The sequence below is a fragment of the Procambarus clarkii genome, chromosome 54, assembly GCF_040958095.1.
Source record: "Procambarus clarkii isolate CNS0578487 chromosome 54, FALCON_Pclarkii_2.0, whole genome shotgun sequence".
NCBI classification, from domain to species: domain Eukaryota; kingdom Metazoa; phylum Arthropoda; class Malacostraca; order Decapoda; family Cambaridae; genus Procambarus; species Procambarus clarkii.
In genome coordinates this window covers 23,836,560-23,849,955 of record NC_091203.1, presented here as the reverse complement: position 1 = coordinate 23,849,955, position 13,396 = coordinate 23,836,560, and the positions used below count along the sequence as shown (strand labels likewise).

The 13,396-nt window shown below is 43.9% G+C and overlaps 1 protein-coding gene across 1 annotated transcript; it reads right to left on the bottom strand.

The window, feature by feature from the left end:
* Nucleotides 1–3,879: 3,879 nt before the first annotated feature.
* LOC138352737 (uncharacterized) lies at nucleotides 3,880–5,094 on the bottom strand. Its single transcript, XM_069305323.1, has one exon. The coding sequence runs from the start codon at nucleotides 5,092–5,094 to the stop codon at nucleotides 3,880–3,882; it is 1,215 nt and encodes a 404-aa protein (XP_069161424.1).
* Nucleotides 5,095–13,396: the final 8,302 nt, after the last annotated feature.

Genomic DNA, 13,396 nt, shown 5'->3' with positions numbered 1-13,396 from the left:
ATAGCATAATGTAAGTTATGTGATATCAGATGCACGATAGCATAATGTAAGTTATGTGATATCAGATGCACGATAGCATAATGTAAGTTATGTGATATCAGACGCACGATAGCATAATGTAAGTTGTGTGATATCAGACGCACGATAGCATAATGTAAGTTATGTGATATCAGATGCACGATAGCATAATGTAAGTTGTGTGATATCAGACGCACGATAGCATAAAAGGCCTTGACGTCCATCCTCCTTGTTTATTTGTTTTTTTTCTTGTTTGGTGTAGTCAATATCGAGGTTATACACCCACCAGGAGCGGGACACGACGTTCACTGAATATGTCAGACTTGAACAGCTTCCTTCAGACGTGCACGGCAGGATGCTGACCAGCAGTCCGGAACAACGAGGCTGTGGTGGCATGCAGCATGCAGCCGTCGTGGGGTGTAAACCCAGGCTTAAACCAGCCAGCGAGTGTGCCAGGTATACTCGCTGTTGCCCGCTTTGAAATGCAAATGAAGCCTTTATGATACAACTGGAGTCTCTGAAATGCAGTTGGAGCCTCTGAAATAGAATTTGAGGATCTGAAATGCAATTGGAGGATTCTGAAATACAGTTGGTGGATCTGAAATGCATTTGGAGGCACGGAAATACAATCTCAGGATCTGAAATGCCCTTTCAGGCTCTGAAATACAGTTGGTGGATCTATAATGCACTTGGAGGTTCTGAAATACAGTTGGTGGATCTGTAATGCACTTGGAGGCTATGAAATACAGTTGGTGGATCTGTAATGCACTTGGAGGCTATGAAATACAGCTGGTGCATCTGTAATGCACTTGGAGGCTATGAAATACAGCTGGTGGATCTGTAATGCACTTGGAGGCTCTGAAATACAGTTGGTGGATCTGTAATGCACTTGGAGGCTATGAAATACAGTTGGTGGATCTGTAATGCACTTGGAGGCTCTGAAATACAGTTGGTGGATCTGTAATGCACTTGGAGGCTCTGAAATACAGTTGGTGGATCTGTAATGCACTTGGAGGCTCTGAAATTCGTTTGGAAGTTCCAAGAATCCAACTTCGGGTCAGCAGACTATGGTGGATCATGCACAACGGGTCAGTGATGACACATGATAGCGTAAAATATAGTCATGCGCAGTAAGCCAAGACCAACAGTTTTCGCGCAGCTTTTTGAGTTTGTTGAGTCGGCAACTGCGGAGAGCGCAGCGCATTGTCAACTTCAGCGTTCACTCAGCGTTCACTCAGCGTTCACGAAGCGTTCACTCAGCGTTCACTCAGCGTTCACGCCGCGTTCACTCAGCGTTCACGAAGCGTTCACTCAGCGTTCACTCAGCGTTCACTCAGCGTTCACGCCGCGTTCACGAAGCGTTCACGCCGCGTTCACGAAGCGCTCACTCAGCGTTCACTCAGCGTTCACTCAGCGTTCACTCAGCGTTCACTCAGCGTTCACTCAGCGTTCAAAGTCACTACTTCGTGACGGGAGAGAAGTGGTCTCCGGGCGGTGTAAGGGGACCAGCATCTCCTTCATCTTGATAAGTCACTATTCTCCTCAGCATCCCAGCATCCTGGAAGCGTGAGAGAGAGAGGCATCTTGCTGGACCACGCCACCTCCCCCCCCCACACACACCTGGCACCCAGGACACCTGCATGGCACCACACCTGACACACACACATAACAAATGACACAATACGACCCCCTCACGATGCGGTACTCACGACTCATACTCACCTCACAATCTCCACACTCACACGACGGCTTTATTAAATAGAGTGAATTTTTAACATTCTCCAATTACATACTCATGAAATTAAGCTCACTTGAGGGTCAAATAAAGCTCAGAGGGAATTTAAATCTGTTATTTAGTTAATAAAGCTATAAAGCTCCCCCCCTTTCCCCGCTGGACTTCAAGGTATTTATGATAGAAAAGGAACCAGGAATTATTAATTCTCCAAACTCAAGTTTGTGCAGAAGTTTGGGGCAAGAAATTCATGTGTCTTGTGAAGTTCTGGGGCAAAAAGTGCCCACCGGCATCCTCACTTGAGACGCTGCCTGGTGTGATAAGACTTTATGCCCGGGAAGAAAGTGGGATAGGTCACGGAGGGAAGAAAGTCAAGATATGTCACACAGAGAATAATGCAGTCTTCATGTAGTCTTTCCTCAAATAAATCGAGGAAAGACTACATTAACCGCACCTCAGAAGAGGGGACCTGGAAGACAAAAGAGCTTGGGGAGACATGATCACCACATACACAATTCTTAGGGGAATTGACAGGGGTTGATAAAGACAGACTATTCAACTCTAGTGGGACGCGAACAAGGGGACACAGGTGGAAACTGAGTACCCACATGAGCCACAGAGACGTTAGAAGGAACTTTTTTAATGGCAGAGTAGTTAACAGGTGGAATGCATTAGGCAGTGATGTGGTGGAGGCTGACTCCATACACAGTTTATAATGTAGATATGATAGAGCCCAGTAGGCTCAGGAACCTGTACACCTGTTGATTGACAGTTGAGAGGCGGGACCAAAGAGCTAAAGCTCAATCCCTTCAAGCATAACTAGGTGAGTACATGCACACAGGCATACACACTAATTATATAATTATATATATATATATGGATTGCTTCAAGAATTTGTAATCTTCTTGCATCTTGGGTTTTGTCTATTATACAAGTATTCTTGTTCAACATTTCTCTTGTTAGGGTAATGTCATGGGCTTGTCTCATGTGATTCCTGGGGGCACCGGATTGAAGATGGCATGTCAAACGCCTCGTCAGCTTGGTCGACGTCATACCTATGTACTTACATTGAAGGTTACATCCTTCGTGGGGGCAAGTGTACATGTATACAGGGGGCAAGTGTACATGTATACAGGGGGCAAGTGTACATGTATACAGGGGGCAAGTGTACATGTATACAGGGGGCAAGTGTACATGTATACAACGCTTGACTGCTGTAGAGGGTTCTCCCTCGGCTTCGGCCTGTTTTTGATAAGGAGTTCGGAAGTCTTCTTGGTTCTTATAGAATATTATCAGGTTTATGTTTTGGTTAGGAGTAGTGCTTTTTACTCCTTTATGGATTATTTCTTTCTTTATTCATTCCCATTTTTTTATGTTCACTGTGTTATCTTGAGGTTATCTTGAGATGATTTCGGGGCTTTAGTGTCCCCGCGGGCTGGTCCTCGACCAGGCCTCCACCCCCAGGAAGCAGCCCGTGACAGCTGACTAACACCCAGGTACCTATTGTACTGCTAGGTAACAGGGGCATAGGGTGAAAGAAACTCTGCCTATTGTTTCTCGCCGGCGCCTGTGATCGAACCCGGGACCACAGGATCACAAGTCCCGCGTGCTGTCCGCTCGGCCGACCGGCTCCCTAGTGCATAGTTGATTTGTAATCTAATTTTAATGGAGGTATTGTGGTTTCTGTTCTAGGTTCAGGATTATACCAACGGTCCAAGTGTCTTCTTATAGCAGCGTTTATTTCCGCGTTGCTATGTGGATATAGCAACTATGTATCGATCCCCCAGACCCAACGATTACGAATCCCGAACGCTGTCCACTCAGCCACCACGCACCCCCCCCCCCCCCGTGTATGTGTCTATAGCAATGTAAACAATGAATTTGACTCATCTGTGATAGAGAATATCTTGGGTAAAAAAAAAAAATGCACATCCGACATCGCTGCCACCACCCATGACGTCACTATCACCCGTGACGTCACTGTCACACCTGGTGACGTCACTGTTATCTCCCGTGACGTCAGCTGTCACCCCTGGTGACGTCAGCCACCCAGACAACCAATCCCGTTATCAGCGCCCTCTCCCTCTCCCTTCCCGGGTAAATAAACGTCTCCTGTTCCACTGACAGTTTCAAAAATGTTCTGAAAGTTTTGGAGTGAAAAAAAAAAAAAAAAAGCGAAGTTGGACGCTCCGGACACAGATGTGACACAGATGTGACACAGATGTGACACAGATGTGACACAGATGTGACACAGATGTGATGCAGATGTGATGCAGATGTGACACAGATGTGATGCAGATGTGATGCAGATGTGACACAGATGTGACACAGATGTGAAACAGATGTGACACAGATGTGATGCAGATGTGATGCAGATGTGACACAGATGTGATGCAGATGTGATGCAGATGTGACACAGATGTGACACAGATGTGACACAGATGTGACACTGATGTGATGCAGATGTGATGCAGATGTGATGCAGATGTGATGCAGATGTGATGCAGATGTGACACAGATGTGACACAGATGTGACACAGATGTGGCACAGATGTGACACAGATGTGGCACAGATGTGACACAGATGTGACACAGATGTGACACAGATGTGACACAGATGTGACACAGATGTGATGCAGATGTGACACAGATGTGATGCAGATGTGATGCAGATGTGACACAGATGTGATGCAGATGTGATGCAGATGTGACACAGATGTGACACAGATGTGACACAGATGTGACACAGATGTGGCACAGATGTGACACAGATGTGACACAGATGTGACACAGATGTGACACAGATGTGGCACAGATGTGGCACTGATGTGGCACAGATGTGACACTGATGTGGCACAGATGTGGCACTGATGTGGCACAGATGTGACACAGATGTGACACAGATGTGACACAGATGTGACACAGATGTGACACAGATGTGGCACAGAGGTGACACAGATGTGACACAGATGTGACACTGATGTGACACAGATGTGACACTGATGTGACACAGATGTGACACAGTTGTGACACAGGTGAGACACTGTGGTGATACTGATGTGACACAGAGGTGACACATATGTGACACAGATGTGGCACAGAGGTGACACAGATGTGACACAGATGTGACACTGATGTGACACAGATGTGACACAGATGTGACACAGATGTGACACATATGTGATACTGATGTGACACAGATGTGACACATATGTGATACTGATGTGACACAGATGTGACACAGATGTGACACATATGTGATACAGATGTGACACAGATGTGACACATATGTGATACTGATGTGACACAGATGTCACACAGATGTGACACCGGTCTTGCTTCATGCAGGTCGGCGTTCAATCCCCGACCGTCCACCACAAGTGGTTGGGCACCATTCCTTTCCCTCCGTCCCATCCCAAATCCTTATATCCTGACCCCTTCCCAGTGCTATATAGTCGTAATGGCTTAGCGCTTTCCCCCCCTGATAGTTCCCTTCCCTTCAGTATAGACCCCTCAGGTTACAATCCTTTTAACCATGTCGTGGAGTAGTTGTCTGGGGGGTGTGAGTGGGAAGACCCTGTACAGAGGTTCGAATCCTCATGACAGCTCCAAAACGTTTTCTCAATATTATTATTATTATTATTAGGTCATAGGCGCATGTACTCAATATATATTTCTTGGTTAATCTTTGTATTAAGGAATCTTACAAGATTCTTAATAAGATAATGATTCAATAAGATAATAAGATTCGCAATGTTAATAAGATAATGCGAGCATAATCTCAATTATTCTCTGGTTGTGAGGTTATCTTGAGGTTATCTTGAGAACATTTCGGGGCTTAGCGTCCCCGCGGCCCTGTCCTCGACCAGGCCTCCTTTTTGTTACCCCCCCCCCCCCCCCCAGGAAGCAATTCGTAGCAGCTGTCTAACTCCCAGGTACCTATTTACTGCTAGGTGAACAGGGGCCATCAGGGTGAAAGAAACTCTGCCCATTTGTTTCCGCCTCCACCGGGAATCGAACCCAGAACCTCAGGACTACGAATCCGAAGCGCTGTCCACTCAGGGGCCTCGTAGCCTGGTGGATAGCGCGCAGGACTCGTAATTCTGCGGCGCGGGTTCGATTCCCGCACGAGGCAGAAACAAATGGGCCAAGTTTCTTTCATCCTATGCCCCTGTTACCTAGCAGTAAATAGGTACCTGGGTGTTAGTCAGCTGTCACGGGCTGCTTCCTGGGGGTGGAGGCCTGGTCGAGGACCGGGCCGCGGGGACACTAAAAGCCCCGAAATCATCTCAAGATAACCTCAAGATAACCTCAAGAACTTCGGAAAGCGCCCCAGGCCCGACGTAGGGTGAGAGAATGTACTTGATCTGATTATTATTCGATTTAGCGGTACTGTATAAAATGTATATATTGTATGAAATGTATATATTGTATCTAATGAATTTGTGGTGCACATTCTCACAAGGAGCGGGGAGGATTGGGGCAGGGAAGATTGGGACGAGGAAGATTGGGGCGGGGAGGATTGGGGCGGGGAGGATTGGGGCGAGGAGGATTGGGGCGAGGAGGATTGGGGCGAGGAGGATTGGGGCGAGGAGGATTGGGGCGAGGAGGATTGGGACGAGGAGGATTGGGGCGGGGAGGATTGGTGCGAGGAGGATTGGGGCGGGGAGGATTGGTGCGAGGAGGATTGGGGCGAGGAGGATTGGGGCGGGGAGGATTGGGGGGAGTTTTAATGTTTGTTAAAGATATTTAGATTTTTTCGTATATATAGCCAATTGTAGGAATTATATGCTGACTAACTGCTCTGAATTCAATCCTAAAAAGCTGTCATTAACTGTTGACAAACATTTAACGACACATCAACAACAGGAAAGGATAGGCCTACGACCAGAGGCCTACGACCAGAGGCCTACGACCAGAGGTCTACGGCGAGAGGAACAAACTCATGATTTATAAATCATCAATTTTATTTCATAAATATACGTGAGACATGAATTATGTTCGTGAACTCAAATTCTTATCTGTTAAGACGATTTCCTGAGACATGGTAACTCCAATGGTCATTAGTAACCTAGTGGACATTATATATTAACTACGCCGTGCGTAGTTAGCCCACGTTGTGATGGACTAACCCGTTCTCCTAGTAGAACGTTGCTTTTTTAACGTATGCTCTGCCTAAGGCCACAAAATCGTTGTGCTAGATAATCGAAGCGATTCGCGAAATTGACATATTGTCCCGTTTTCTGTTTTGGGTTCTCTGGATTGGTTAGGATAAAGGGGGCACTTTAGTACGTCAGTTTCTGGACGTTGGGGAACGTTAGGAGGACAAGCTGGCGTCTTGGTAATGACTCCTGATGCTGGCGAATATGTGTTCTAGTAAATACAAAATTATTCTGTATAATACCCAATTTAATCAATGAATTAGTCAGGAATTTTTAATGATTGTTAACAATCGACTTGAGAATGGTCCAGGACGGACCGAAACGTCGTCGTCCCTTCACCTTCTAGTGGTCTGGTCAACATTGTTAATGATTGTTAACAATCGACTTGAGAATGGTCCAGGACGGACCGAAACGTCGTCGTCCCTTCACCTTCTAGTGTGTGGTCTGGTCAACATTGTTAATGATTGATGCATAGAATTTGTGTTTTTTTTTTTTTATTTACAACCGGTCTAGGAACACCCTTCCTCCCTCAGGCTCGTAGACAGACAACTTTGGGAATTGAGGATAGTTAACACAAGCGGGAACTAGGGTGGTTGAACTGCCCTGTTGACTGAACAAACTTCAACGCTCGCTGTAAAAGTTCTGCAATTGTTGTTCTACAGAGAGTTCTAGCTTGCGCAGAACATTGCTAAGTTGGTGAAGTATGGCGCACCTCCCTCCCTCCCCCCTCCCCCCATTAAAGAGTTAATGTACAAGTTTATTGTTAAATAAGCTTGATACAGGTTCGGCCTTACATGCATGGGGACTGCGGTTCGAGTCTTCTAGAAGGAAGGGCCAAGCCATCGCGACTATATAGCACTATGGAAGGGGTCAGGATAAGGATTTGGGATGGGACGGAGGGAAAGGAATGGTGCCCAACCACTTGTTGGGACGGTCGGGGATTGAACGCCGACCTGCATAAAGCTTATTATTAAATCTTTGATGATTACTGATCGTAATATCAACTTTCTATATATAAAATATATAGAAATTTAAAATATATATATAAATATATATATAAAATATATAGAAATTTAAAATATATATATAAATATATATATATAAAATATAGAAAATTTATATATATACATTTGACATAAACTTTCAAAGTATTAACTTAAATTTCCTCTACCTTGAATTAATAAGAAAAACTATAACAAGGCAATGTTAATAGCCTAATCGCCTCAGATCAAAGCAGTAACGATCTGAGAGGGTAGTTCCACCATTCCTGCCAGACATAACTACCCGTTGTGACCTAGGCAATTAGACCTAAACGAAGGACAAGTCATCATACATTTATATTATTCTGAACAATTATAATTGATTTATGCTCACTTGAGGGAGCCGGTCGGCCGAGCGGACAGCATGCTGGACTTGTGATCCTGTGGTCCTGGGTTCGATCCCAGGCGCCGGCGAGAAACAATAGGCAGAGTTTCTTTCACCCTATGCCCCCTGTTACCTAGCAGTAAAATAGGTACCTGGGTGTTAGTCAGCTGTCACGGGCTGCTTCCTGGGGGTGGAGGCCTGGTCGAGGACCGGGCCGCGGGGACACTAAAAGCCCCGAAATCATCTCAAGATAACCTCAAGATAACCTGTGGGGGACATATTTCCCACACCTGAGGGTCGAGGTCAGGTCAGAGGGTCCAAGACTACCACATGTGACAAAGGTTTTTTTTGAAGGCAATTAGAGTTTGATTAACTTTGAATGGAACATTAGAGAGGTTGACAGGCAGGTGGGAGGCTCTTTCTTGTATGTGTGTGGGGGGGGGGTACACTGCTTACAGCGTACTCACCTAGTTGTGCTTGCGGGGATTGAGCTCTGGCTCTTTGGTCCCGCCTCTCAACCGTCAATCAACTGGTGTACAGGTTCCTGAGCCTATTGGGCTCTATCATATCTACATTATAAACTGTGTATGGAGTCAGCCTCCACCACATCACTGCCTAATACATTCCATTTACTAACCACTCTGACACTGAAAAAAAATATTTCTAATGTCCCTGTGGCTCATTTGGGTACTAAGTTTCCACCTGTGTCCCCTTGTTCGTGTTCTATCCGTGCTAAATAGTTTGTCTTTGTACACCCTGTCAATTCTTTTGAGAATTTTGTAGGTGGTGATCATGTCTCCCCTTACTATTCTGTCTTCTAGTGACGTGAGGTATAATTTAATTAGTCTGGTGGCGTACCTGTAAAGTTTCTCTTATTTCACTTAATGTTTGACCTAGATACGGACTGCACGTCGGAGCTGCATACTCGCCGATTGGTCTGACATATGTGGCGTTTCTAAGGGCAGTTCTTGTCTCAACAAACAGGCAGGCTTCATGAGACAGGTCCTCTGAAGCCCGTCATAATCTCTTCTTGAGATTCTTGAAGGATTCCCAAATGATTCCTTGTGTCTGGCCCTTTAACCATATAGATCACTTTACATTTGCTTGAGTTAAACTCTAGCAGCCTTTTGTTGGACCATTCCTTCAGTTTGTTCAGATCATCTTGTAGCTTCTCCTTAGTGTCTGTGTGTTTGTGGGGGGGGGGGGGGGGGGGGGAGGGACGGGTAAGTGAGTATACTGTGTTGGAGAGAGTACACAGTTTACACTATGTATGTTCGTGTATGAGTCTACGCCGGTATACTCCTGAGCTCTTCGTTACTATCAAAGTATTCGTTAATACCCATCTTCTTGAGGTTATCTTGAGGTTATCTTGAGGTTATCTTGAGGTTATCTTGAGGTTATCTTGAGGTTATCTTGAGGTTATCTTGAGGTTATCTTGAGATGATTTCGGGGCTTTTAGTGTCCCCGCGGCCCGGTCCTCGACCAGGCCTCCACCCCCAGGAAGCAGTCCGTGACAGCTGACTAACACCCAGGTACCTATTTTACTGCTAGGTAACAGGGGGCATAGGGTGAAAGAAACTCTGCCCATTGTTTCTCGCCGGCGCCTGGGATCGAACCCAGGACCACAGGATCACAAGTCCAGCGTGCTGTCCGCTCGGCCGACCGACTCCCAACTATTTCTTACTATCAAACTATTGTAATTACTAAACTATTATTTAGTAAAGAACAACTACTGACTACTACACTACGTTATTCGTAACTATCAAACTATATTCGTTAATTGCTTAACAATTCGTTAACACCGAACTATTAGTTAATACCAAACAATTCGTTACCACCGAAATTTTCGTTAGCACCTGACAGCTGCCTCAGTTTAAAGATCGAATTCTGAAATTAGAAGTCGAGATATTGACTGCTGAATACTTTCACTGACTGTCATATATTGACAGTTCCCCATAACCTTGGACGTTAATAGCAAACTGTCCAGGTATTGGACGAGTATTGGACGAGTATTGGACGAGTATTGGACGAGTATTGGACTCATGTGTCATACATAAATTGTATTTGAGGTTGTATATTAAAAGGTCTGATGGATTTGACTCCTGTAAATTGTATTTTAAATGAGTGAATTTGTAATATTTTTTTTTTTTTTGGATGGCCGGGGTCTAATCTTTTGTTGAGGAAGAGTTGACTAGTTATAGAGAGTTTTAGGGGTTATAGGTTATGATTTTATAACCTAGATTACAATATTAATTCAAAACTCACAACAGTGGATACAAAATGGAGAAATTTAGGCCTATTAAAGACAGCTGTGGCAAGTACTGTGCTCAAGTCACTTAATATCTGACTCTACAAGAGTGACTTATTTAAATCCTGCGCTCATCTCTAATTTTAAACACCTGCCTATTTTTAACACCTGTCATGGTTGAACAGTCTTCAAAGAAACTCAAGGTGGGAGCTATGATACATGTATCCTCTTTTACGTGTGCTATATTCACCGTAAATATGGGACACTGACTTTGTATCTGATTCAGTACGCGTCTTGGTGATCTTTCTGTCTAAATCTATTTTAGTCTATATATATGTCTATCTCTGTCCAAGTCTTGGGGGGGGGGGTTCTGTCTAAATTGCATTTCATAATATGTTTTGGGTCCATTTGTTTGCATGTATCTCATTATGTATCTTGGATTTTTGTATCTTTGTTACTTTTGACTTCTTCAATGTATCCACGGGTATTCTCTGTATCTCATATGTATATCTCTCTCTGTATCATCTGGATATCTATATTTGTATCTGTTTTTCGGTATTTCTTTGGATTTTTTTCTCTTTATATATCCTGTTTTTTCTATGTCCCCCTCCTTTTATATCTTCCAGCTTTCTCTCTATGTTTCTTTGGCCTTTTCTGTGTATCTCTTCTTTATCTGTTAAGGATCTTCAGGGGTTTCTCTATGTCCTCAAAGGGCTTCTTTTTATTGCTTCTTCAAATTTCAGCTATAAGTTCTTTCTAAGATGTTTTCTCAGAGTTCATTCTAAAAAAATTTCTCTATGTATCTTTGAGCGTTTTGTTTATGTAATGTTGATTTTTAAAATGGGGAGATGACCTGTCACTCAATTCCTCGTAACTCCTATTTTCTTATTGGATATAACCTATTTTTAATTGGATATAATTTATTTTTAATTGGATATAACCTATTTTTAATTGGATATAACCTATTTTTAATTGGATATAACCTATTTTTAATTGGATATAACCTATTTTTAATTGGATATAACCTATTTTCTTATAGGATATAACAGATTTTTTTTATAAAACTCCTATTTATATCTATTCCTAACAACTCCTATTTACATCTAAGCATTCTTCGAAGCTCCTAATCAATTCCAGTCTAATCCAATCAATTCATGTATCTCCTATTTACATGCAACCATTCCTTGCAACTTCCATTTCAACCAGTCATTCCCAATCATGTGTTTCGTGTGAGATCTGAACGTTCTTCTTCTCCTAAATCCCGGCTCGCCTCACCTAGCTTTGCAGGGTGATACATCACGGGTATGGGACTGACATAGGCTGCTCAGGGTCGGTCCTAGCCCCACACTGTACCCCCCCCCCCCTCTTCTAGTTTATACAAGAGAACATGTGCATATATGTCTTTCTGTTCAAGAGAGAACAGATCCTTGAGGCTGTAACAAGAGAACATGAGAACAGTCCAAACAGCAGAAAGGAATAACAAGGGAACAGCCCCGGGTTTAAGAGCACAAACGGTAACGATGCTGTCTGCGCTGTTGCCGACTAGCTAATCCCCTGGTGATTACTAATCCCCATCAAAGGGAAAACTGAGGGCCCAATCGTACCCGCAGAACTTGTATATAAATGGCTCCCAATAGTGCAGTCGGGTTCATTCTTAGCCTTACAGTAGGGAGTTGTGGGGTCGAATCCCGGTGGGATCAAAAATGGTTTTTTAGCGCACTCTCTGTCACCTGATGCATCTGTTCACCCCCAGCAGTAAATAGGTACTAAGGAAGTTATAGTCAGCTTGTTGAGTGGGGTTGTATCCTTGTTATCCTTATTAGTTATCCTGTTGACTAATATCTAATATAACTACATATCATAATTTCGATATCGTTGTAAATTATCTCAATTGTTATCCATAGTCTTAAAAAATAAACAATTTATTCTATGATTTAAAGCATTGATCACGTTTCGCTAATCAGTGATCACTTTCGTTAATCAGTGATCACTTTCGTTAATCAGTGATCACGTTTCGCTAATCAGTGATCACTTTTGGTTAATCCCGCCCATCAGAAGCGGAGAGCGTCCTCGTCCATCCTGGGGAATGTAATTACTTCCTCTCATAATGGTGTTACTGGAACGTGTCCTCTGACCGTCCTGGGGGAAATAATTACTGCCATCCAAAGTGGGGCTCTTTGTCCGCGTCGCCGACCATCCTGGGGAAAATAATTGCTCCAGGCAGCGAGTTGAAACTCGAGCCTTTGGACATATACACGCTAGAGGGGACGTGGTGTTGTGGAGCCTTTGGACACTATGGCAAAGGGAGACACTGGAATACTGGAGATATTCCTGGAATGTTAAATGTCTCAAAGAGACACTGGAAACTTGTCTGGTTCAGTGTTTCAAAGAACTTAATATATTAAGTAGAATTATTTCGAGGCAAAGGGGTGACTGGAGTCGGCGGTCTGATGAATCCCAGACACCAGCTCTTAACCTACTTGGCCATGATGATGGTACAAAAGGTGATCATCCTTGAACTCTACTGAATTCATTAGGGGGTTCTGGAGGTTCCAAACCGGAACACAAACAGGGTTTTAACAGTCAATCCGACTACACTCTGATTGGTTTACTGTGAAACCCTGGTTGTGTGGTCTCCTGTTCCCTCCGCCTAGCTTCATTATTTTACATTTAGTTGGGTTGAACTTTAGTAGCCATTTGTTGGATCATTCCTTCATTTTGGCTTGGTTAGCTTGTAGCCTGTCTCGCTATCTTCCTCGGTCTTAATCCTCCTCATAATTTTTGCATCATCAGCAAACATTGAGAGGAACGAGTCTATACCCTCTGGGAGATCATTTACATTTATCAGAAACAGGACAGGTACTAGGACTG

Coding starts and splice junctions, on each gene's coding strand:
- LOC138352737 (XM_069305323.1), bottom strand. CDS start 5,094: ATGAAGCAAGACCGGTGTCACATCTGTGTGACATCTGTGTCACATCAG.